The sequence below is a fragment of the Equus caballus genome, chromosome 24 (genome assembly GCF_041296265.1).
Source record: "Equus caballus isolate H_3958 breed thoroughbred chromosome 24, TB-T2T, whole genome shotgun sequence".
NCBI lineage: Eukaryota > Metazoa > Chordata > Mammalia > Perissodactyla > Equidae > Equus > Equus caballus.
This window is the reverse complement of record NC_091707.1, coordinates 22,188,418-22,215,841: the sequence shown is the minus strand read 5'-3', so window position 1 is coordinate 22,215,841 and position 27,424 is coordinate 22,188,418. Positions and strand designations below refer to the sequence as shown.

General features: G+C 39.2%; 1 protein-coding gene across 47 annotated transcripts in view; it reads right to left on the bottom strand.

Annotated features, from left to right (window-relative positions):
- Positions 1-4,610: 4,610 nt before the first annotated feature.
- SYT16 (synaptotagmin 16) overlaps positions 4,611-27,424 on the bottom strand; it is a 260,414-nt gene continuing 237,600 nt past the window's right edge. For all 47 annotated transcript variants that reach the window (XM_070249875.1, XM_070249871.1, XM_023627865.2 and 44 more), the window contains one exon: positions 4,611-6,283. In XM_070249875.1, the coding sequence (XP_070105976.1) occupies positions 5,970-6,283 (314 nt within the window). In that variant the 3' untranslated portion in view covers positions 4,611-5,969. The remainder of the gene's footprint in view (positions 6,284-27,424) is intronic.

Genomic DNA, 27,424 nt, shown 5'->3' with positions numbered 1-27,424 from the left:
GGCTTCCTAGACACTTTCTCCAACAAATTTAGTCAATATGTTTCACCTCCTTCCAATAACCCGTAACAAGTAACTCAACTTTTTATGGCGTGTGATTAGACCAATTTAACAACTGCATATCAGTAAGCATTGCTGTTTTCATTATGATGACTAGTTGCTTCAATGTGTAGTCACAGGAGTCCAAAAAGATATTTAGTCCTATGCTATCCAAATAGCACAGTGTTAGACACAAAGAAATCCAATGAATACATTTTGAATTAATACAAAACAACCGTCATATAATTCTTCTTATATGGGAGTTAAACTCTATACTTGACTTAGGTAGAGTTCTGAGTGGGCACGTGGTCAAGAAGAGGAGCGGGCATGCCCTGGTGGCGCAGCGGTTAAGTGCCCACGTTCCGCTTCAGTGGCCCGGGGTTCGCTGGTTTGGATCCCGGGTGCGGACATGGCAGCACTTGGCAAGCCATGCTGTGGTAGGCGTCCCACATATAAAGTAGAGGAAGATGGGCACAGATGTTAGCTCAGGGCCAGTCTTCCTCAGCAAAAAGAGGAGGATTGGCAGCAGTTAGCTCAGGGCTAATCTTCCTCAAAAAGAAAAAGAAGAGGAGGATTATATCGTCATCTTGGGAGAAGCTCTTTATATTCTGGATGACTGTTACTAGAAATCACTCCACAGCCTTCTCAGCTGCCATGCAACTCCCATCAATTTCCCTACATGCAGAATTATGCCCAACTGAAACCACGAAACGAAGTGATTCTTCTCCAATTTCTCCATGTTTCTCCTGAATTGGGAAGCCTAGAACTTGAGTCAGGACTTTGGCAATTTGGCATTATTTGGGAATTCAGGCCCACACTTTTCCATTCCAGAATCACAGTTAGTTGAAAACCACATGTGGTACCTGGCTGGTTCGTGGCACCTGGTTACACTAAACTTCAGGGGGCTTGTTGCTGACAACTTCTCCAGAACAAATGTCCACAAAGGTTTTTCTAAATTCTCAGGAAACTCTTCTCTTCACTCAAGGTTTGAACACTTGAGAACAACTGAACACACTTTCTATGACATCAAGTCACTCTTATAATCCATTTTAATAGAGAGTTGGTATCAACTCTGATAGAATTCCTTTCATTATGATCTGTTAAGGGAAAAAGTGATAAATAGTCGGTCCTGAATAGAACTTTCCCAACAGTTAGACAAGTTTCGATAGCTGCATAATTAGATCATTTAAAAATTTTTGCCTATCAGTATATAATATGAATATATAATACAGGTCAAAAAAAGTGTTGTCCATTTAAAAAAGTGTCAGTACAGTGCCACAGCACTTATTTTGCTTTTTCAGATCAAAGTTGAAAAATGTACTCAAGATGCTGCCTTTACCAGCTCTTTGGATGGGAATGACATGGTTGGTCCATGTGTGAATACTAGAGAAGAGCTGAGGCGATGAGAGGCCTTGTGAGTGACTTACCAAGACAGGCACACAAGCACCAAGGTTTCACACCTCCACCTCCTCAAGCTAATGGGGTAAAAGACAAAGATTTGGCTATTATACCTCATTGGGGATTTATTAAGGATCAACTTCCTCCATAAACCAGGCTTATCTCTGTTTAGGTTGCCCCGATAAGACTTCCTTTCTCTCCAAATTCAGACTAGCTCCACGAACATATCCTTTCTGAAGCATCTGAAAATGATTCTTAGTTTTTCTCTAATGTTACTATTACTTTCACTAGAAAGAGAAATAAATCTTAAATGCTTTTTTCTTTTTTAAGCATGATCGTGAGGGGGAAATACTGAATGCTGACTATATGCCAGCTCTATGCTGTTATCTCATTAATGTCTTTTTGAAAACCTTATGAGGTAGGTATTATTTCCATTTCTAGTTGAGTAAACAGGGACACAGGCTGGCTAAGTCATTTTCTTAAGGCCACACAGTTAGCAGAGTGCCATCCAAACAACCCAAGCTAGGCCCACAGCCCGTGCCAACTCCTCTGAGTTGTATCAGACCAGTTTCATTTCCCCATCTTCAAGTATTTCGCAGAATTCCACAAGTTGTGAAAAATAGCTAGTTAAACTGAAATGTCTTTTGGTTTATTAGTTTATTCTTCTTCAATATATGCCAGTGAATGCTGAAACTATCCAGTATATTTATTTGTTCCATACACATGCTATATGATTTGTCTGTTTGTTTTATACTTCGCCGAGCTTTTCTCTTTGGAACAAACGAATGACTTTTTTAAAACAATAAAAATACTTTTGCCATTTCAGGATGATCTATCATTTGCTTTTGTTGTGGATCAAAAAGAATGGCATGTTCTTTAGCTCCTCTTTCCTCCAAGGTAAGAGGAGATACCATGTTGTTTTCTAGTCCGGTTTCTCTATTATTAGAGAATATGCCTCCATTTGGTTTTACGTCATCTAGAAATCATGCTTTCGTCATCTAGAAATCATCCCTTTCCTGATCTTGATGTACTAATCCTCTGCTGCAAAAGGACAGCCAAGGTTTGGGGAAACGCACACTGGACCATCAATTTAATCAACTCAGTGGCTATCAGAGAAGCATTTTCACTTAACCTGATGGTAGTTTCAACTTAAATAATGCTTTACTTGAAAAGAACAGAGTTTTGGTTGTCAAATAAGACCAGCGAGCGCCACCAGGATGTACCGCAGAGTGACTGACCGAGAATTTATAAAATATGTGAGAGTTCCGTGTTGCAAAGGCAGAGGCTGTGTTTCAGGCTCGGTGTAGCACCTAGCACTACGGAGAATATCAACGTTTGAGGTCAATCAGTTCCTGTCACTGAAGGAAGAGCAGCGTGAATACTTCCTAAAGTGAACGGCAATGCAGTACGATACTCTCTTCCCCTCGCAATCACGGTGAGGATTCTTTCTCAAACTTCGGGCAGGTGCAAGGCTGAGTGTAATAAATCCGAAGGCATTACAACTTCTTCTTCTGTTAAGGATGGCAAGACCTCCCCTCAGTTATGCAACATCAGCAAAAACAGGGGCCAAAACAACTGCGCATCACACTGGGAGCCAGTGAGGGACACAGAAGTGAGAGCAGGTGCTCGGCTGCCTGGTGAATGGCCCATTTAAAAATTCAACAATAGTCAGAGGGGAGCAGGGAGCTCAAGAGCCACCACTGAGATTGGTGAAACCAGCATTTCTAAATTCAGTGTAAACTCACACCCTGAAAGAAGGCACGCTATAAAACAGAGTTCCAGAAATCTAGTGCATCATTCACCCTCCACAATATTATGTAAAAAGCATTCTCTTCAGGAAAAATCATGGAAAGAACCACTCACGCAACAAAACTGGTGCTTCCTCAATTTCAAATGTCCCTATAAGATATTAATTATTAGCTGGATAAAACAGGCAAAAGCAGCTGTTCATTGCAGAACCAACTAATCATCTCTCATAACTCTTTTGAAAAGCAAATGTAGATGTCAGAGCTCGAGTGAAAAACATGTTAAATGCATTGTGTCTAGACTTTGCCAAGAAAACGAGGGGGTTTAAGTGCACAAAATCAGAAGTTCTTACTAAACCAGAATTTCAAATCAATGTAAAAAAATTCAGCTTCATATTTTAACGTATCTTGTCATTAGCATTTTATATTTATACAATCAGCTTTAGGGTGAATGTTGCTGTATATTCAAGATGTACATGCATCCTACATGGTGAGTAACACCAACATAGTAAAATGATAAAAATAAAAAATGCTTGTCAGGCATCCCTTCCCTTAAAATGCTGCATATTCCTGTAACTGTAATATACACAGACGATTAGAAAGCAGATCAAACACACAAGGATATCTCCACTACACCAGCAGAAAACCTTAAAAATGGGTGAATCAAGGCAGCAGAAAACGAAGCATAGGTGATTATCAGGCACCAGGAGACAAGAGATGCAGCAAAACATAGAGCAGGAAAATATGAGGGGAAAAATCCAGGACTGTCTGTATAATATATGCAGATTTTTTTCAAATGTAAATTTTAAAGTGAATGCTGCTTTTATGTTCCTGCATAAAGGAAAGCATAACAAGGCTGCTCCACTTCCCTTTAAACACAAGCACATAAAGAGAGTAAGGGATGTGAAAAGCCAATTCTTTGTGCTGCTACTTAATCAATTGCACTCAGTTCTCCTCCTCGATGACACAGCCACAGTGCAGAGAGCACTCAGCAGTTAATGGATATAATGTTGGAAAAGCACTTTGAGGTCTTCCAAGGAAAGGCAGGGTAAAAACCCAAAGGAGCGTGGTTTTACTACTTATTCCCAATAACTGAGCAGCATTATCTAGGAAACTCCCAAGACCTGAAAAGAAATTAAGATATTAATTTATTTTGCTAATTCTGATTCTTCCACGTGAGATGACTTCTTTCAAAAGTTGGAACTTGAAATCATCATAGGATTATCCTGAGCGCTAGTCTGGTCTTGTAGGATAACCAGTGCACACAGTAAGGAATAAATATGTTCTTCAAGTGTGACAGCCTACGTTTACAATCTGTCAAAAGGCAGAGCTGAGGAGGAGTTATGTGTTTTTAACTGTATACATCCATCACTAGCTATCACTCTTCCCACAGGCAGCAAAAAGTCAACAATGAAACATAAAAGCTAAAAATAAGTGAGCGAGCAATTGCTCAGAAGAGCCTTTTTTATTACTGCTTATTTAAAGTAATTGAAATAAAGGGCTCAGATCTACGAAAAAGAAAAATAATCATGCCCTGCACAAATATGTAAAAGTCCGTTGCAAGTAAAAGTTCATGCCCATAACCACACAAGATCAGCACTCTGAATGGCACAGGGCCAGAATGCAAGTAGTGACTAATATAAATTGCTAGAAATGCCATGAAAAATGACAATTATAGGCACTTCAAATGCTCAAAGAAAAATTTAGTGTCATTCCATACAAGCTAAGAATATTTCTTCATTCACAGGTATTATAACATGTTCATTTCTAAGTCAAATCAACATTTATTAAAGACCCATTGTGTACAATTTGCTATGCTAATGATGGAAAATATTGCATAAAAACAGTATGGTTTACATGCAAGCATACATTCAAATACATGTATGAGTATATATTACTGAATATAGAAAAACTATAATCTACAAGGAGAACTCTAGATTCAGAAAAATCAGTAAGTTCATGAATTAAATAGGTTTTTTGGTTTTCTTCTCATTCTGTAGGAATTTATTAGGTGAGAAAAACAGCATAAAAATCTTGCAAGTTGCAAATTTGAAATCTTACATACTCAAAAGGAGGAAAGTTGTCTTTCAACAGTCGTTTTTGAACTTTTTTAGATTCAAAATGATTCATCTAACCAAATCTCATATGAAACTACATTATATATGTGAGATAAAAAGAGGTATTTAATTAATACAGATTTGTTCTATAAGTGCAAGTTTATAACACTTATTTGTTAGGTAAATAAATTAGGGTGGTGGTTTTTTTTTTCACTAAGGGAAAAATGTGAAATAGTGGATTATGGATGGCAGTTACATTCTTCTACGAGCCTCGGTGTCTGATTCATTTCTGTGTTTTGGGGGTTTTGCAGTGTATTAAGAAAATTCTGATTCATACACATACGTGCTTGCAAATAGTAACATTTAACAGCTCCCTAGCAATCGCAGGTTACTCTTCAAGCAAACAGAGACGGCAGGAGAAGCTTCATTCCACAGCCTGAACCAAAACTCAGTAACCTATTAACACAAACTAACTCCTCATCACTGCTCACAACTAAGTTAACATTTTCCATACAGTTGACTGTTTTTGTAGAATTTTAAAAAATTATAATACTTATATCCAAATCAAACCCAAAGATCCCCCCACTCCCAGAATGTCCTAAAGGTTAGTAGAATCCAATCTCTATTTGAAAACCTGTCTCTAAAAAGCCTGCCAGCATGCGCTGAGTTGGTATCAATAGTCAAAACACGGGTCAGCAGGGCGGATGTAGCACACAAATGCCTATTGGCAAACCTAGGATTCGAGCAAGGTGTGCCATCTACAGACCTGCTGACCTTTGGTCTCCTTCATTTCCTCCCAATGGTCTTGTTCCTCCTCTCCACTACTGTTTTGGCCCAGAGCAATCCAACCGATCATCTCTTTACGCTTCATAGTACGCCTGTTATAAATGGAAATCATCAACGTGACATCAGAGAGCTGAAAGAGGGCCACCTGGAAAACAAAGGTCTCCTTATAGACAGGACTGGGCTGACCACGTCGAATGGAGGTCTTGCAGCGGGACATCTCTTGACCCACAGAATTGAGGAGAAAGAGCTTTCCATATGTATCTAAGAAAAAATAACAGAAATGAGAAAACATCAGTGCCTTTTGTTCTGCTGATTTAGTTGTAATATTTACATGGGCTGCAAATTTTTCCTTTTTAACATACTGAGCAGCATCCTTATGCCTGGTACTTGCTGCAGGACTAACACATCTTACAGGAATAATTAAGGAAAGGAATTTTACCTTGAATGCTTAATGTTTCATGCAGCCCACTCTCGGACACCTTGCTAATGTTTATTAGAAGCTCTCCATCTGCAGGGGTATATAGGTGCGTAGGCATATGTGCCATGGTGTTTGCGGACACGCACAGCTCTTCATCTACAGTTTATTTATATAACAAGATAAATATATACATTTATTAACATTTAACAGCTCCCTAGCTGTTTTTTTTTCCCTCTTCCTAGTCAAAATACTGTTCATGCCTGGGTTAGTCTCTTCTCTTCTCACTCTCTACATATTCTTTGGATCATCCCATCTATCTACTGTCAACTGAATCAAATACGTATCTCTGGCCTGGTCTTCTCTCCCAAGCTCAAGACCCAACTGCACACCACATTTCTTCTTGTGGATATCTCACACCAATATGTCCTCAACTCTTAAAAACTTGCTGCTTCAATGTTCCACATCTCTGTGAATGGTAGTTTCATCCACTCGATGGTCCAAATCAGAAATCAGGACTACATTTTTGACAATACTGGCTTCCTCACTCCTGGTCCAGCCAATCAATCCCAAATCTACCCCCTCCTCTCCATCCCCAATGCCACTGAACTCTCAGTATACACCGTAAGCTCAGCTCACCAGCATCTCTCACCTGCATTTCTGCATGTTTCCTCACCAAACTCCAGTCACAGGATCACCCCGTACCACAGTCAGAGGGGTCTTTGTAAAATGCATATCTGGTCATGTCACTCTCACTAATCAACAACAACTAAACCCTCAATACTTCCCACCAGTCTCAGGATAACTCTAAATTTCTTGGTATAGACTACACCCTCTGGCTCTCTTTACCTTCCAGTCTCATTGTACACCACTGTCGCCCTTATACACTGCATTCCCGCTATACTGAACTACCTGCATCCCTCCAGCTCTCCCGATCTCTTTCCCTTTCCCTCTCCACAAGCTGTACATGCCACGACATCCACCTTCACATGACTTCTGTTCATTAGTTGGTTTGGACACATCGCTGCATCCAGGAATCCTTGCTGACCACTTCGCGCTTCCCCTAGCCCCGGTTCAGATAAGCCTCCTGTGGGCTTCATCAAAATCTGGTTTTCGCCTATCTCAGCACTTATCACCCATAGTAACACTGCCAGTTTACTTGACTGCAAGACTGTCAGCTCCCCACTGGTAGAAAGAGGGACTGTCTTGTTACCTCTGCATCCCCGATGCCTGCCGTGGTGTCTAACAGGTGGCAGACATTCAATAAATATTAAATACTTCTTAATCAATGATCATGACTACCCAAGATGCTTAACTTTTTTTTCTATTGATCTGGAGTTTTCAAACTCAAAAAATGAAGCTAAACCCCTCGTTTTCTAACTCTGGCATTAGAATGCTATAAAATGGTGATTAGCATCATATGTTTAATCATTTATAGAAAGGAAAGACAACACCCAAATTCTACTAACATAGACTACTACTTTTGCTAGAATTCCTGAGTGGATCATTACAAAGAACATCATCTCCTAACACAATTATATTTTATTAAAATTATTTATCAATTTCTAGACTTTTAACTACAATTCTCATCAGTAACTTAGATGTGTTCTATTTTTTTTTAACCTAAATGTTAGGGTGTTTCCCAAATTCTGTCATTCTGTACATTCTGTTCCATGCAGGCTGAAAGCCGATTAGTGTTTACTGCTTGCTTTCCACCTAACAACCAGTCCAACTTTTTAAAGTGTGAACCCAGACCCCTATAATTTACTGTTCTATATAAGAGCATTGTAAGATAGGAAACAAATTACAACCTGCAGTTTTCGTTCTATGTTGATCTTTTTCTATTCCGGTTTGATGTGTTATTTTATGCACTTATCTGCTGAGAAACACAAGGTGTGAAATTACACTTCAGGTGTGAAAACACTTCTCTGTCTCAGAAACAGGGCTCTCCACTCTTCAAACTGCTCTACAGCAAAAGCTGTCAGAAACCCAACAATGGAGGAGTGAATTTGCGTGCCCACAGCTGCACAGCTACATGATTTCTGGAGGAAAAGTTCAGTCCAGTCCCCAAACTGCTCTGGCAATTCTGTCGCCAGTGATAGCAGCGGAAACTGAGTTAATCCCACAAACAAAGACCTGCTCATTTCACAAAGAGAGCAATTTCAAGCTTTATCCTGTCACAAGGTCGTTTTCTAATTACAAGAAAGGCCACTTATTACCAAACTTCCATCACTGAAGCTGAATTGTAAGTGACAAAAAGGGAAAATAATAGTTTTATAAACAATCCAGTCTGGGGACACCTGACCAAAAGATGCAAATATTACTGATTGTTCCAGCTCTAAAGGGGAGCTTTGTCAGCAGTGAAAATGTGCTTGCTTTTAAATGTCCAGAACAGAGGTTCTGGAAATTCTACCCGTGCAGAATAGTGGGGCGCATGGCTGGGGTCTTGTGAGGTTCATTGACTTATTCTGATGAGCACCGGTGAGAATGGATAAAGAAAGGGTCCAGCTAAGGAAGTACACAACTTAACTGAGCTCTGTTCTCATTCTTTGGAGTTGATAATACTCGCTACAAAACAACAGCAAACAATATTTTATCTTCTGATGATGACTCAGAAAGCCCCTCAGTGTCTCCGGTAACTCAAAACCTTCATCAAAAGGCTGAATGGGTCATAATCCCTGGATAGTTCTGGATGCTGCTCTTCTGACTCAGCCCTGTCAACTGCTTCACCAGTCACTTGTCTCTTTAAGGAAAATGCCACATCTACCAAAAAAAGGTAACAGTACATAATCCTCAATTTATCACGGCACAAAGTATGTCACTTGAAAATCAGAAGTCATTTTTGCAAAGAAACAATATGATACCCGGTGGTCAGTTATATAACCCATATAAAACACCTGCCCATTTGCAGCATGATGCTCTACCAACCGTGCTACAGGCTCGGCTCAGGACAGAACACGCGGACCAGAATTCTCTGGGCCAGAGGAGGGAATTTGCTCATTTAACCTACCCTTCCCTTTTAACTCATTAATAATTACAAAACATTTTAAACATACCTAAGGGAGTAGAGAATAATATTGCACATACCCAAAGAGACACCACACAGACTTGTGACATTTAGTATTTTTCAGATTTACTACTGATTTTTTCACTTTTGGTTTGATTTTTAAGAAGTAAACCATTATAATTGAAGATCCTTGAGTGCCTTCCTTGATCCTGTTCAACTTCTCCTCTTACTAAAGGTAACTACCATCCTGGATTTTGAGTTTATCATTTTTATGTATGTTTTTGGACTTTCACTATATAAGAAGATATAACTAAAGGCATCCAAAAGATATCCAAGATATATTTCAGTATTTTAGCATTTAAATGTTAAAAATTTAACATTTTAGTGTATGTCTTCCCAAAACTTACCTTTTTCATTCAATATTAAATTTTTTATATCTTCTATATGATATATATACCTGTGATTCACTTATTTTAACTGGTGTATAGTGTTCCAGTGTATTAATAAACCACAATTCACTTATCCATCCTCTTAATTAGTCGACATTTAATTGTTTATTGAAAAGATTTCAGTGAACATTTTGCAATATTTTCCATTATACTAACCTTTGCGAATTTCTTTAGTACATCCTTAGGAGTTGGTAACTGGCTCTTTATAAGTTCCAGATACAAAATCTTTATTATGCTTATTGCTAATATCTTCCCCCTGCATGTGGCTTATCCTTTTGCTTTATTTACAGTGACTTTTGAAGTATAAATGTTTTAAATTTTTGTGGAGTCAGATTTATCAATGTTTTCCTTTCTAGTTGATGCTTTTAAAAAAGAATTGTTTAAGAAACCCTACCCAAACTCAGTAGTCTCCCATATGTTCTTTTACAAGTCTTAAGAATTTGTCAATCTGATCTTTCTTTACTTGAGATATAATTGACATATAACATTTATTAGTTTTAAGTGTATAATATAATGATTTGATATAGGTAGATATTGCAAAATGACTACCACAATAAGTTTAGTTAACATCTGTCACCACACAGTTACAAATTTTTTTTCTTGTGATAAGAACTTTTAAGATCTACTCTCTTAGCAACTTTCACACATACAGTACAGTACTGTTAATCACGGTCACTGTACTGTACATTACATTCTCAGGTCCAGTTTATATTCCAACTGGAAATTTGTACCTTCTAACCACCTTGCCCTATTTCACCCAGTCCCCACCCCCTGCCTCTGGCAAACACCAATCTGTTCTCTGTATCTACGAGCTTGGTTTATTTTAGATTCAACATATGAATGAAATCATACACAATTTGTCTTTCTCTGACTACATTTGATCTTTAATACACCTGAAATTGATCTTTGTGTGTGATGTGAGGTAGGGGTCTAATTATTTTTCCTGCATATGGGAAGCATTATTCCTTAAGTAGTCCATTATCTCCCAGCTGATTTGTAATAGAACATCTGTCAGATATCAAGTTTCCAGGCTTGGGTACCCTTTCCTAAGTCTGATAATATTTATCATCATCATTTTATAATATGTCTTGATATCCACTAGGGAGAATCTCCCTATCACCTTTTAAAAAAAACTTAGTATTCTATGCTCTTGCTTGGTTTAACTGGCTCTCACAGATGAATTTCAAAACCAGCTTGTCAAGTTCTATTAAAAAAAAAAATCAGGGGCTGGCCCCGTGGCTGAGTGGTTAAGTTCACGTGCTCTGCTGCCGGCGGCCCAGTGTTTCATTGGTTCGAATCCTGGACGCAGACATGGCACTGCTTATCAAACCACACTGAGGCAGCGTCCCACATGCCACAACTAGAAGGACCCACAACAAAGAATATACAACTATGTACTGGGGGTCTTTGGGGAGAAAAAAGGAAAAAATAAAATCTTTAAAAAAAAATCAAAACATACTAAAGAAACAGTGTTGACATTTTTATTGGGATTGTACAGACTATATAGATTAATTTGGGAAAAGCTGTTTCACCATATGGAATATTCTCACCAATGAACGTGGTATATCTATCATTTAGTTTTATTTTATGTCTTTCAAAAAGTTTGGTAATTTTTTTCCATAATTTTCTTATTTTTTATTGTTATCCTTTACTATCTTAGATATTTTGCTGTTGTTGTAAATAGTACTGTTTTAAAACTCTACTTTCTAACTGTTCCTAATATATTAGAAAACAATGATTTTGTATAAGAATTATCTTCTTAAATTTGTAGATTCTCTGTATTTTTAATGTGGACAACCATATTTTCTAGAAATAATGGCAGTTTCATTTCTCCCCTTCAAGTTTTAAATTTTTATTTCCTTTTCTTATTCTACTGAATTGCCTTGAACCTCCACTCTAATGTTGAATAAGAGTGATGCGGGGCTGGCCCTGTGGCTGAGTGGTTAAGTTCGTGCGCTCCGCTGCAGGCGGCCCAGTGTTTCGTTGGTTCGAGTCCCAGGTGCGGACATGGCACTGCTCATCAAGCCACACTGAGGCGGCATCCCACATGCTACAACTGGAAGGACCCACAACAAAGGATATACAACTATGTACTGGGGGGTTTTGGGGAGAAAAAGGAAAAAAAATAAAATCTTAAAAAAAAAAAAAAGAGTGATGCTGGTGGGAATTCTTATTTTGTTCCTGACTTCGAAGAGATTGCAGAATTAAGAATGCCAGTTAGTGTAGATTTTTCTTAAAATGCTCATTATTAAGCTTAAGCAAGTTCCCTTCTGTACCACATACTAGTTACTGATATTCAATACCATTTCCACTTTTCTAAGCTCTTTCCTGTACCAATGAGGCATAAAGCCTTAAAACTACATTCTTTTAAATCTTTTGCCAGTAAGATCCCAGTTAGATTCTACTAATGAAAGCTACTTGTATGAGAGTGTAACATAGAAGGGGGGGGCCACATTCTCTGAAGCCAGTTGTAGGCATGTGTCTAGACATCAGCAGACAGCAAGGTAGGGGTTTTGCCCCTGGGGTTCAAACATCCTATGAGAATCACCCCTTTCGTGTGCACATGGCTTAGACCATATTGGCATCTTCCTTTTAATGCCTGTACTTCTGGGTTTCCTGAAAAGACCCTCTCTGACCTTTATTTCCCAGCCTTCCCATACTTAAAACCTATAAAAACAACCTCTGACTCAAAATTCTCTAGGGTATTTTCTATTTTCTTGACAAAATCTGACTGATATAGTAACTGGTAATCTGAACTGGAATGTTACCATAATAAAAAAAACAAGAAGAGGCACTGGCCTAGAAGTTGGGTTCCAGGTGAAGAAGAAACTGCTACGAGAGGCTGGAACAGTCCAGGTCTATAATCCATATTATGTGATGGTAAAATCGCCATCTGCTATAACTTGGAAGGAAGGGCATGTGCCTAATGAGCTTGTAGCTCTAGGGAAACAGATTGAAAAACAGAATGTTAGAAGTGTGTATTCAGTACTACTGGCTTCATTTAGAGGGCTAGAGGGAGGCAAAAGGTAAGCTTGGGAAAGAACTGACCAGTGCGCAAGGAAAATGGAAAGGAAAAAGAGTACATGGAAATTTAGACCTTTTTGTAGTTGGAAAACCTGATTTCTTCCAGACCTCCAAACAGTGAGACAGAGATTTTAAAAGGCTACGAGCTACAAAGGCCCAGTAAATAGTCTCAGGTGAGTAATATGATAATGATTCAGGTCAAATATCAAATTAAGGATGTAGGCTTCCCACCATATTTGAGTTGACTGGGCCATGTGACTGAGCTCTGAATAATGGAATGTGAGAAGTGACAAATATTACCTTCAATCATGGCTATATTTGACCACTCCCGCTCAAGCAAGAAATCTCCCATGCTGTCTCTTCCCCTTTTGTGACAACAATGGAGGTCACATTTTGAATATCATTATCCCCTCACTAAATGGAAAGAGCCTGTATGCTTCAGTCACAGATTAGAGGAGAGTCACCCGATTCCCTTTGGACTGCGATGCTAGAGAGAAATAAACCTCCGCTGTGGTGAGCCACTGAGACCACAGGGTTTATCTGTCATTGCAGCATAGCCTAGTCTACACTAATACACCTTCTATTACTCATCTCCTAAGAGTTATTCTTATCAATAATGGATAGCGCATTTTGTCAAACATTTCTTTTGCATCTATTGAGATAATCATAATGTTTTCTGATAAATGAGTTAGCATGGTAAATTACACTAGCAGATTTTTCCTAATGTTAAATCATTCTTGCATTCCTGAACTAAGTCAATTATTCAAATATATATATAATGAGGCTAGGTGGGCCAAATATAAACTGTAGTGTGTCTGAGAGATTGTGGCCAGAGGGCACAGGGAGAGATTGGGAGGAAGAGAGAAATATTAATCTAATCTTATATTTATCTTTCACGTAGAAATTTTAGTCCAAAATAACATTGTAAGATCTCATCAAGATGGCGGCATAGGCAGATTCTGAACTTCCCTCCTCCCACAAACACAACTAGGTTATAACTATTCTTGGAAAAATTACCCTGGAGAGAAAACTGAAAACTGGATAAAAAGAATGCCCACAACAAGGGACAGTCCTGACTGAGGCGGAAGAAGCAGAAATTCCTTCTGGAGAGAAAGAAAGCCACCCTTCTGAGCAGTGGAGCTTCACAGCCAGCTGGGCAGGAGCCACCCTAACGTACGCAGCCCTCCCTGGAGGAGTGGGAACCTTAGTGGGGGCACATTAGGGCTATAAGCATCCTTCAGACTCAGCACAACAGAGACAAGTGTCCTACTATCTGGCTTCACTGACTATCAACTGCAATGGGGATACCCCCAGAAAAGCTATTGGACGAAAGATGAAAAAACCCAGATCTTAAAAGACCCTCATACAAATTCACCCATCTCAGAGAACAACCTAAAATTACCAAAGAAAGCTGAACAGTCCTTTGGTGAAAAGAGACTCACCTGATTGGCTCTGGGTACATCTCAGTGAGAGGTGAGACCTCTCCAGAGACTGAGACATTGGTGGTGGCCATTGTTGTGACCCAGTACAGGTATGCTGACACAGACCCTGGCAGATGCCATATAAGTTCTTCCTCTGGACTGTTAGCCCAGGGGTCTGCCACACCTACTAGAGTGCAGATTTAATCTAGTTCAGCCAGGGCAGGCAGCCTGCCCTAGGGACCTGCCCCACAGAAAGGCAAGCCCTCAGGCTACTTGTCGGCCTGCATAGACTGAATGCCTTGATCCTCTACAGGCAGGTGAGTGTGTCTGCCTCTGTGGTGCAGGGCCTGTGTAATGACCAGGTGACCTGTGGGGGGTGTTGGTGGATAGGTGGGGGCCTCTGCAGCAGGGCGACTGGGTATGCTCCAGGGGGTCGGAAAGTGCGCATGGACCAGGGGCTGTGTTGACAGTGTGTGTGGACCTGCGGGGGTGGGGCTGATCAGTGGGAGAGGATGTGCACTTCACAAACAGCCACAAAGAGGATAGGTACCACCAGCCAAAGCCTGAAACAATTGGGTGCTCCCATGCCTAGGGCCAGCCCCACTCAGCTGCAATGCTAAGATAGCTCACAACAGCCTTGCAGACCTGAGGCCTACAGCAACGGTAAGCCCCTGAGGCTAACAACCAGCTACACTGAGTAACTGCTCAATTAACAGGAAAACTGCAACAGGAGTGTACTATTAGACTTTGTAGCCAATGGTGCTGGGGTTTCTCAAACCTGATTTACAAACAGCCAGCCAGGGAGGGAAAGACTAAGTTCCCTGGGTAGCTGCAGTAAGAGGAACCCTGCCATAGCAGAAGGACACAAGTAGCCCACAAAGGGGTCACTCCTGGATCATTTGGACTGGTGGCCAGAGGGAAGCACAATGCTCGGCCTCAAAAGGTGTCTCTTACATAAGGCCACTTCTCCAAGATCAGGAGATATAGCTGACTCACCTAATACACAGATATAAGTACAGAGAGAGAGGCATAATGAGGAGGCAAAGGAATACATTCTAAGCAAGGGAACAGGACAAAAATCCCAGAAAAAGAACTAAATGAAACAGAAATAAGCAATCTACCTGACACAGAGTTCAAACAAAAACCCACAAGGATGCTCACTGATATTGGGAGAAGACTAGATGAACACAGTGAGAACGTCAACAAAGAATTGGAAAATATAAAAAAGAAACAATCAGAAATGAAGAATATAATACTGGAAATGAAAAATTCACTGGAGGGACACAATAGCAGAGTAGTGATACAGAAGAATGGATCAGCGAGCTGGAAGAAAGACTAGAGGAAAGCACCCAAGCCAAACAGATAAAAGAAAAAAGAGTTAGACAGAATGAGAACAGTCTAAGGGAACTCTGGGACAATATCAAGTGCACTAACATTCATGTTATAGGTGTCCCAAAAGGAGAAGAGAGAGACAAAGGGGCAGAGAATCTATTTGAAGAAATAATAGCTGAAAACTTCCCTAACCTGAGGAAAGAAACAGACATCTAGGCAAAGGAAGTGCAGAGAGCTCCAAACAAGATGAACCCAAAGAGGCCCACACCAAGACACATTATAATCAAAGTGTAAAGAATTAAAGACAAAGAAAGAATCCTAAAAGCGGCAAGAGAAAGGCAACAAGTGACATACAAAGGAAAGCCCATAAGGCTATCAGCAGACTTCTCAGCTGAAACACTACAGGCTAGAAGAGAGTGGCATGACATATTTAAAGTGCTGAAAGCAAAAAATGTACAGCCAAAAATACTCTATCCAGCAAGGTTATCATTCAGAATGGAAGGAGAGATAAAGAGCTTCCCAGACAAGCAAAAATTAGAGGAGTTTATCACCAAGAAACCAGTTCTACAAGAAATGCTGAAGGGAGTTATTTAAGTGGGAAAGAGAAGACCACAAATAGGGATAAGAAAATTATCCAAAAAAAAATAAATAACCCCAAAAAACAGGCAATAAAATCACTGGTAAAGGCAAAAATACAGTAAAGGTAGCAGATCAACCACCTGTGAAGATAATATGAAGGTTAAAAGACAAAAGTACTAAAATTACCTATTTTAATGATGAGGGTGATAGATAGACACACACAAAACAACAGATTAGATATGATTTCAAAAACATAAAATGTGGGAGGAGGGGGTAAAAGAGTAGAGCTTTTAGAAAGAGGTCAAGCTAAAGAGACTATCAACTCAATATAGATTGCTAGATATGCAGAATATTATATAGGAACCTCAGGGTAATCACAATTCAGAAACCTATAATAAGTAAACCAATAAGTAAGAGGAAAGAAATCAAACACATTACTAAAGAAAGCCATCAAATGACAAGGGAAGAGAGCAAGAAAAGAAGAAAGGAACAGAGAAGAACTACTAAAACACCTAGAAAAAAAAATAACAAAATGGAAATAAATACATATTTATCAACAGATACTTTAAATGTCAATGGACTAAATACTCCAATCAAAAGACATCCAGTGGCCAACTGGATAAAAAAAACAAGACCCATATATATGCTGCATACAAGAGACACACTTCAGACCTAAAGACACTCGCAAACCAAAAGTGAAAGGATGGAAAAAGATCCTCCATGCAAATGGCAAAGAGAAGAAAGCAGGGGTAGCAATACTTATATCAGACAAAATAGACTTAAAAACAAAAACTGTAACAAGAGACAAGGAAGGGCACTACATACTGATAAAGGGAACAATCCAACAGGAGGATATAACACTTGTAAATATCTATGCATCGACCATAGGAGCACCTAAATATATAAAGCGAATATTAGGAGACATAAAAGCAGAAATAGACAGTAACACAAACACTTCATTTACAACAATGGATAGATCATCCAAACAGAAGATCAACAAGGAAATATTGGCCTTAAACAACACATTAGATCAGATGGACTTAGGAGATATATATAGAACATTCCATCTAAAAAACCACAGAATACACATTGTTTTCAAATGCACATGGAACATTCTCCAGGACCAATCACATTTTAGGCTACAAAACAAGTCTCAATAAATTTAAGAAGATCAAAATAATACCAAGCACCTTTTTTTTTTTAAAGATTTTATTTTTTCCTTTTTCTCCCCAAAACCCCCCAGTACATAGTTGTATATTCTTAGTTGTGGGTCCTTCTAGTTGTGGCACATGGGATGCCGCCTCAGCATGGTTTGATGAGCAGCGCCATGTCCGCGCCCAGGATTTGAACTGACAAAACACTGGGCTACCTGCAGCAGAGTGTGCAAACTTAACCACTTGGCCACGGGGTCAGCCCCCAAGCATCTTTTTTTACCACAAAGGTATGAAACTAGAAATCAACTACAGGAAGAAAAATCAGAGAAGCCACAAAAATGTGGAGAGTAAACAAAATGCTACTGAACAACAACTGGATCAATGAAGAAATCAAAGAAGAAATCAAAAATTACCTGGAGACAAATGAAAATGAAAATATGACATGTCGAAATCTATGGGATACAGCAAAAGCAGTTCTAAGAGGGAAGTTTATAGCAATTCAGGCCTACCTCAACAAACTAGAAAAACCCCAAATAAACAATCTAACAGTACACCTAAAGGAACTGAAAAAAGAAGAACAGACAAAGCCCAAAATCAGCAGAAGGAAGGAAATAATAAAAATCAGAGCAGAAATGAATGAAATGGAGTCTAAAAAAAAAAAGAAAAAATTAATGAAACCAAGAGCTGGTTCTTTGAAAAGATAAACAAAATTGACAAGCCCTTAGCTAGACTCACCAAGAAAAAAAGAGAGAAGACTCAAATAAACAAAATCAGAAATGAAAGAGGAGAGATTACAATGGACACCTCAGAAATACAAAAGATAATAAGAGAATACTATGAAAAGCTATACGCCAACAAATTGGATAATCTAGAGGAAATGGATAAATTCTTAGAAACATACAACCTTCCAGAACTGTTTCAAGAAGAAGTAGAGAATTGAATAGACAAATCACCAATAAGGAGATCGAAACAGTAATCAAAAACCTCCCCCAAAATAAAAGTCCAGGACTAGATGGCTTCCCTGGTGAATTCTACCAAACATTCAAAGAAGACTTAATACCTATCTTTCTCCAACTGTTTCAAAAAATTGAAGAGGAGGGAAGGCTTCCTAACTCATTCTACAAAGCCAACACCATCCTGATACCAAAACCAGGCAAAGACAACACAAAAAAGCAAAATTACAGGCCAATATCACTGATGAACATTGATGCAAAAATCCTAAACAAAATACTAACAAATGGACTACAACAGTACATTAAAAAGATCATACATCATGATCAAGTGGGTTTCATTCCAGGGATGCAGGGATGGTTCAACATCTGCAAATCTATGAACGTGATACACCACATTAACAAAATGAAGAATAAAATTCACACGATCATCTCAATAGATGAAGAGAAAGCATTTGACAAGATACAGCATCGATTATGATAAAAACTCTAAATAAAATGGGTATAGAAGGAAAATACCTCAACATAATAAAGGCCATATATGACAAACCCACAGCTAATATCATTCTCAATAGAGAAAAACTGAAAGCTATCCCTCTATGATCAGGAACCAGACAAGGATGCCCACTGTCACCACTCTTATTTAACATAGTATTGGAAGTCCTAGCCAGAGCAATCAGGCAAGAAAAAGAAATAAAAGAGATCCAAATTGGAAAAGAAGTGAAACTGTCACTATTTGCAGATGACATGATTTTAGTTATAGAAAACCCTAAAGAATCCACTAAAAAAACTTTTAGAAATAATAAATGAATACAGTCAAGTCACAGGATACAAAATCAACATATAAAAGTAAGTTGCATTTCTATACACTCACAATGAAGTAGCAGAAAGAGAAATTAAAAATACAATCCCATTTACAATTGCAACAAAAAGAATAAAATACCTAGGAATAAACTTAACCAAAGAGGTGAAAGATCTATACACCGAAAACTATAACACATTGTTGAAAGAAATTGAAGAAGACACAAAGAAATGGAAAGATATTCCATGCTCTTGGATTGGAAGGATAAGCATAGTTAAAATGTCCATACTTCCTAAAGCAATCTATAGATTCAATGCAATCCCTATCAAAGTTCCAACAACATTTTTCACAGAAATAGAACAAAGAATTCTAAAATTTATATGGAACAACAAAAGACCCTGAATAGCCAAAGAATCCTGAGGAAAAACAAAAAGGCTGGAGGTATCACCCTCCCTAATTTCAAAATATACTATAAAGCTATAGTAGCCAAAACAGCATGGTACTTGCACAAAAACAGACACACAGATCAATGGAACAGAATCAAGAGCCCAGAAATAAACCCACACATATATTGGCAGCTAATTTTCAACAAGGGAGCCAAGAGCATACAATGGAGAAAGGAGAGTCTCTTCAATAAATGGTTTTGGGAAAACTGGACAGCCACATGCAAAAGAATGAAAGTAGACCATTCCCTTACACCATGCACAAAAATCAACTCAAAGTGGATTAAAGACTTGAATGTAAGACCCAAACGCATGAAACTTTTAGAAGAAAACATTGGCAGTATGCTCTTTGACATCGGTCTTAGGAGCATATTTTCAAGTCCCATGTCTGACCAGGCAAGGGAAACAATAGAAAAAATGAACAAATGGGACTACATCAAACTAAAAAGCTTCTGCACAGCAAAGGAAACCATCAACAAAACGAAAAGACAACCTAACAATTGGGAGAAGATATTTGCAAACCACATATCAGATAAGGGGTTAATATCCAAAACATACAAAGAACTTACACAGCTCAACAACAACAAAAAAACACAACAATCCAATTGAAAAATGGGCAAAATATCTGAACAGAGATTTCTCCAAAGAAGATATACGGATGGCCAACAGGCACATGAAAAGATGTTCAACATCATTAGCTATCGGGGAAATGCAAATCAAAACTACAATGAGATATCACCTCACTCCGGTCAGAATGGCTACAATTAACAAGACAGGAAACAAGTGTTGGAGAGGATGTGGAGAGAAAGGAACCCTCATACACTGCTGGTGGGCATGCAAACTGATGCAGCCACTATGGAAAACAGTATTGAGTATCCTCAGAAAATTAAGAATAGATCTACCATATGATCCAGACATTCCACTGCTGGGTATTTATCCAAAGAAAATGAAAACATGAATTCATAAAGATACATGCACCCCTGTGTTCACCGCAGCATTATTCACAATAGCCAAGACTCGGAAGCAACCTAGGTGCCCATCAAGGGACGAATGGATAAAGAAGATGTGGTATAGATACATAACAGATTACTCTTCAGCCATAAGAAATGACGAAATCTGGCCATTTGTGACGACATGGGTGGACCTTGAGGGTATTATGTTAAGTGAAATAAGTCAGACGGAGAAAGTCAAATACCATATGATCTCACTCATAAGTATAAAATAAAAACAACGACAAACAAACACGTAGAGACAGAGATTGGATTGGTGGTTACCAGAGGGGAAGCGGGGAGGGAGGAGGGCGAACAGGGTAATTAGGCACAAACATGTGGTAAAGGATTGTAACTAGTCTTTGGGTGGTGAACACGATGTAACCTACACAGAATTTGAAATATATTATGATGTTCACCTGAAAGTTATATAATGTTATAATCCAATGTTACTGCAATAAAAAAAAATGCAAAAAAACCCAAACAACCAAACAAAGAAACAAATAACATTGTAACCTTCAGCTTCCAGACTACTTCAACTTGGCCTTTGAGTCATTTTGGATAATATATTTGGATAATCAGGGGGAAAGAAAAGAAGTTTTAGTCCCTTTATATTTATTACGATCACTAATTTATTTTGATTTATTTTTATTCTTTTGGTTTGTGCTATTTATTCTGCATTTTCCATGCTTTTAAATATCTTTTTTCTGCTCTCTGTTGGATTAATTGCATTTTCTTTTTTCTCATTTATTCCCTTTATTGGTTTGAAAGTTGGATTAAAATTTTAACACAAACACTTGATTTAATGTCTAAAATCGATCAATATTTCTACCCTCCTCCTAAGCAACACAAAGACCTTAGAATTCTTTGACTTCCATCTCCCCTTCCCATCCTTCCTATTATTTCTGCCTAGAATTTTATTTCTACTTTGATGTATTCCTAATACTAGTCATTTTTTCTACTGTTGCTGTTTTGTTTTATGCCATCTATATATGCTCATATTTACCTACATGTTTACCAAACTTTTTTGTTTATTATTCCTTCTTGCACTTCACTACTTCCTTCTAAGTTCAATTTCTTTCTTCCTGAAGTACATCCGTTGTTAGTGTTTTCAGTGATAAACGCTCTCAAGCTTTGTGGAAAATATGTCTTCTCCTTCATGTGAACAGAATACTAAGTTGAGAGTGTTTTTCTCTCAGGACCTTGACGAAATTCTCCCCTTGTCCTCTGGCTTCTATCACTGTTGTTGAGAAGTCTGTCATCAGTCTTACCATCACTCTTCTGTAGGTAACTGTTTATTTTTTTTAAAAAACAGCAACATTGGGATACAACTCACATACCATGGTAACTATATTTTCTCCCATGTTGCTTTCAGATTTTCTGTCTAACTTTGATGTTGTTGTGAGAATTAAATGAACTGATGTAAGTAAAAGAATATCATATATGCACACAATGTTAGTGCTGCATACACAAAAATCTTCATAAGAATTGGCCATAATTCTGAGCACATAGTGAGTATTAGTAAATGCTATATTTAACTGAAAACTGGACGCAGATTTTTTGAAAAGATGATATGCCCCCTATCTGTTCATTTTCGTTTAGTCCTTTTTTCCCTGCACTCCATTTGTAGAGCGTACCCTTGCATCACACTTTTTCTTCACACTGAACATGAGGCAGCTTGATTTGCTTTTTTGTTTTTCTTCCCTCTAGTCTCTGCTATTGTGGGTCCCTAACAAGGTTAATATGCTGCTGCTGTAAGTATTATCATTTGGGATGTAATTATCACATGTGGCTAATCATGCACATGCTGAGAGGCTGGGGAGCTTGTTGTTTTTAACTGGAAGGGACATCTTAATGATAGGCTTTGACAAGGACCATTATATGTGTGTGTATATACACACAGATACACAATGCAGTAACACTCTGTAGAAGGAGACGTAGCAAAGATGAAGATGGAGAAAGAGAAACTGCCAACAAAAATAGCCGACCTTTTTTTTCAATATAGCGCTTGCATTGGCAATATTAGCTTGTTAACCTCATTTAATAGGGAAGGAAATAAAATTCAGAGAGGTTAACTCAAATGTCAAGGCCACGCAGGAACTGGGTGGCAGGCCCAGGAGAAGGCCAGAACAGAGCTGCTAAACTGTTAGTGAGTTGCTTTCCCATGAAGCCAAATTTGAAAGATAATCAAATGTTTCTAATTCTTAATGATAACTTTTTCAAAAGCATTTGTAAATGCATGTCAGGATTTCAGATGTCTACCAGACACCATAAGCTGCTTTTTCACCTGGACCATCTGCCATGTACAGATGTGGAGGCTATCCCTTGCCATCAGATTTGAAGACTAGCCTGTACCCTCTTAATAGCAATAATGACAACAGTATTTTTGAACACTGGCCACATGTACTAAATGAGATATTACCCTGAAAGTGAGTGGAATGATTCTTGGCACATTGTTATGGGACTTGGGCTAAGATTAGTTCACGTTGTTACCTCATTTATACGTTGTTTCTGAAAAGGCTCTATGGGCTGGTTTCAGTAATTTTATTTTATCTATTTTTTTAAAGATTGGTCCTGAGCTAACATCTGTTGTCAATCTTTTTTCCTTCTTCTTCTTCTCCCCAAAGTCCCCCAGTACATAGTTGTATATTCCAGTTGTAGTTACTTCTAATTCTGCTCCATGGGACACCGCCTCAGCATGGCTTGAAGAGCAGGGCTAGGTCCGCACCCAAGAGTCAAACCAGGGAAACCCTAGGCTGCTGCAGTGGAGTGCACAAACTTAACCACTAGGCCACGGGGCTGAGAAATTTTAAAATAGCCTATTTTATCTTCTCTAGCCCACCTATGATTTGAAAAAACACAGCAATTAATAACATGGGCATTTTCATGAAAAAAGATGATAGATAGATAGATGTAGATACAGATATAAAAATCTGTGTCTATCTGATGAATAGAGAAAAGGTTAAAGTTAGAAATGAAGAAATGCCCAGTGACATACTTTCTCTTGGGATGGATGTGGTTTACGTAGGATGCTACAGAGGATGCCCTCCGGTTCGGTACCCTGTCTACCCTGTCCAAGGTTGAGTAAGAAAAATAGGGTTGGACCTTGAGATTTCAATATAATTAAAAACAATGTAATGCCAACCACTCAAGCCCCTGTCTATGACTCAGGCTCACGTCTTGTTTTTATCCACCTGACACAGCTGAACTATTCAAGACCAGATTAGCTTTTTCTGCCCAATGTTTTACAACTAAAATTTTCAAATACACTGAAAACTTGAAATAATTGTACAGTGGACACCCATATACCCATCACCTGGATTCTGCAATTGGTGTATTTTGCTCCAGTTGTGCTATGAACTGAATGTGTATAACCTCCCAAAATTCCTATGTTGAAGCCCTAATCTCCAATGTGATGGTATTTGGACATGGCAGCTTTAGGAGGTCATTAGGTCATGAGAGTGGAGCCCTCATGAAAGGGAGCAGTGCCCTTACAGGAAGGGACAGGAGAGAGAGGATTTCTCTCTCCACCAATTGAGGACACAGCCAGGAGGTATCTGCCTGCAAACCAGGAAGAGGGTTCTCACCAGGAACTCAATCAGCAGACACTTTGATCTTGGACTTTCCAGCCTCCAGAACCATGAAAAATAAATTTCTGTTGTTTAAGTCACTGATTCTATGATATTTTTTGTTCCAGCAGCCTGAGCTAAGACAGTTTGCTTTCTCACATATCCATGCATCTATCTATCCATCAATCCATCTTAGCTGTAGCTATCATTGCTCTTCACCCCTAAACCTTTCAGCATGCATTTCATTAACTAGAGTTCAATATTTTATGAATCTCTTCTATTTTAAGGTAAAATTTACATACAGTGGAATGCACAAAGCGTCGTACCATTCAGTAAGTTTTGACAAGTGCAAACATCCATTTAACCCACACCCCTATCAAAATATAGAACATTCCATCACCCCACATGGCCCCTCAGGGCCCTGCCCAGTCCATCCCGACATCAACACCAATCCTGAGGCAAACACTCTTCTGCTTTTTTTTCACTATTGATGAATTTTGCTTATTTTACAGCTTCACATAAACAGAATCATGTAGTAGGCACTCAGTATGTTTCTGAGATTCCTCCATGTTGCTGAATGCCTCCATTAATTCCATTCCCTTTATACTGCTGTATAGTATTCCACTATACAAATGCATCTTAATTTATTTTATTCATAAGGATATGAGGGTCTTTGCAGTTTTGCCATTACCAATAAAGCTGCTATGAACATTCTTGTGCAGGCCTTTTTTTTTTTTTAACTTATGGGTAAATGCCTAAGAATGGAACTGCCAGATTGTCAGTGCATGTTTAATTGTATAAGAAACTGCCAAGGCTTTTCCCAAACTGGTTAGTCCATTTTGCATTCCCACGAAGAATGTATTCTCGGCGCCCTCACCAACACTTGGTAGAATCAGCCATTTTAGTTTTAGCCATTCTGGGAGGCGTTGTAGAGACTCATATCTCTAAGAATGTTGTATCAGCTCTTGCCCATCAGAGCAAAACCTGCCTTTCACTGAGCCCTCTCTCCCAAGGATTTAACCTCAGAAGTTTGGGGAGGGGTGCTTACATTTCAGTGGCTTATTTCTTCTAAGAGCTTTAATAGAGGAAGAAACTTCCTCTATCTTGTCCAACTCCTCTATCTTGCTTAGGAAGAAGAGATTAAAATATCAGAACAGTCGTCTGACTGGATCAAGTTGGCAAGTTCCAAGTTATCTTTGTTTCACGATATACTTCAAGGCAAAAAATTCTCTCTTCTAAATCCCAGCCTTTGTCTCTATTTCCAGCAAGATTTAGAAACTTCAATATTCTAGAGAAGAGAAGTTCCCAATACTTAGGCTCAGCTGGTGTTCCTTCAGGCATCCCCAAGAACCACTCCTCACGTTATCATAGCCACCCAGTAAGGAAGGTTCATGTCCCCTCTTTACAAAGGAGGTAAGTGCACCTGAGAACAGAGTCTCAAGCACAGGATTTGTGACCCTCACACATACACGTTCCCACCTGTGCCTCTCCCGTGGAGGGCAGTTCCCCGGAGGCGGACTTTGACGCAGGACCCTGGGCACCTCCTGCCCTCCCTCCACCCCCACCGTGGAGTCCAGCGCCCGGGGCAGGCTCCCTCCGCCACACCCCACTCCCGGGCCCATTCATCTGCCCGCTTGCGTCCTCTCTCCTCTCCCGCTCTTTCTTCCAACTCTGCTCAGTTACCTCATAAAACTCTTGTTCCCTTATCCTTTCTCTCTCTTGTTCTCTTCCATATGGGAACTAAAAATGTATCCTAAGCTTGCCTCATGACTGCCAAAGTAGCGCTAGCGGCGTCACGAAGGGAGACATAATGAGGAACCAATGCCGTCAACGTCTGACGCCCTTGGAAGCACCCAGAGGGCCCTTTCAGAATCTCCACAAAGGCACCTTCTACTTTCTCAGCCCTCCTAATTAAACTGGCTTTTCCTCAAGTACCAGCATTCTACCTAAACAAAAACCTTTTGTCTTCACTATTGGGTTTCTGTTTTAATTACTAGCATCACAGCAACATCATCTTCTATTACTTCGGTTGCAAAGATACAGCATGTCAGTTACATTTTAAGTTAAATTGCAACACTATGTCTATGAAAAATCATGTAGTAAATGCCAAACTGACTTAAACTTTTGGAATAAAATCAATTTCTAAATTAGGACTTATCTTTTTTTCCTATTCAGTTTTAAAGGCTTGTTACAAGAATTTCCTCTTGGGCATATTTCCTTTCATACATAAATGTATGAAAATACAATAGTACCATCCTCAACATCACAGCTTTATATGCAGTATCCCTACCTGGAAAGTATATTATTATAATCCAATTTTACAGATGAGGAAACTGAGATTCAGAGAAGTTCAATAACTCACAGCTAGTAAGTGGCAGAGCCTGAAGGCACACCTTAGTCTGTTGGCCTCCAGCTGATGCTTTCTTAGCCACCATGCTGTCCTTCTCCCCTGTATTGTCTGGTGCCATCCTGCACACACTTCAGGCTTTCCAGCATGGCCCAGGATAAGCCATGACTGTGTGATACACCTCCCCATCATTCTCTGCCCCTCTTCCATGGTCTTCCCCCCAAACTGTTTAGATCTCACCAAATCTCAGGAAGACAGGGGAAGAGACCAGCAAAAGCTCTGAAGGAAAAGCTTTAATCAAGATCTTTAGTAAATTCAGAGCTATTTTAAAAAACAAAGCTGTATCTTGCAAAGAGACTCTAACCGTGCAATTAATAATCAGCACCTGGCATGCATTTTAAATAGCTCTCACCTGGCTCTGAGCACCAGCACAGAACATGGCTTATGCACCCTGGCTATTCTGTTATCAAGAGTGCTGAGCTTTCCTTACTAAGCTGCTCTAATGGCTGTAATACAGACTGGTTGACAAGGTACCCTGGAACAGAGACTTTGTGGGCTGCAGCACAGTTAAAGGCTAAGAAGAGTGAGAGCCCAGATTTGACTGGAGGAAGTGACCTTTTTCTCCCAGCTCTGCTGGCTCTTCACCTGATGCTAACATGTGAGGCCAGAGTCCCTTGACTCTTGCAGCCTACCACACCATTACTGGCCTCACCCTCATTTCAATAAGACTTTGGTGCCTGTGGTGAACAGGCTCACTTACCCTCCACTCTACCCTCTTCTAGTTTACCTTCCTGTACTTGAAAGGCTGGAAATTCAACATTTCTCAGACTCTCTTGCAGCTAGCATTCTAGATACAAATTAGGTTCCTCTGAGAGATGTACTTTGATGAGATCCAGAATGCAGAGCTAACTGAGGCAAAAA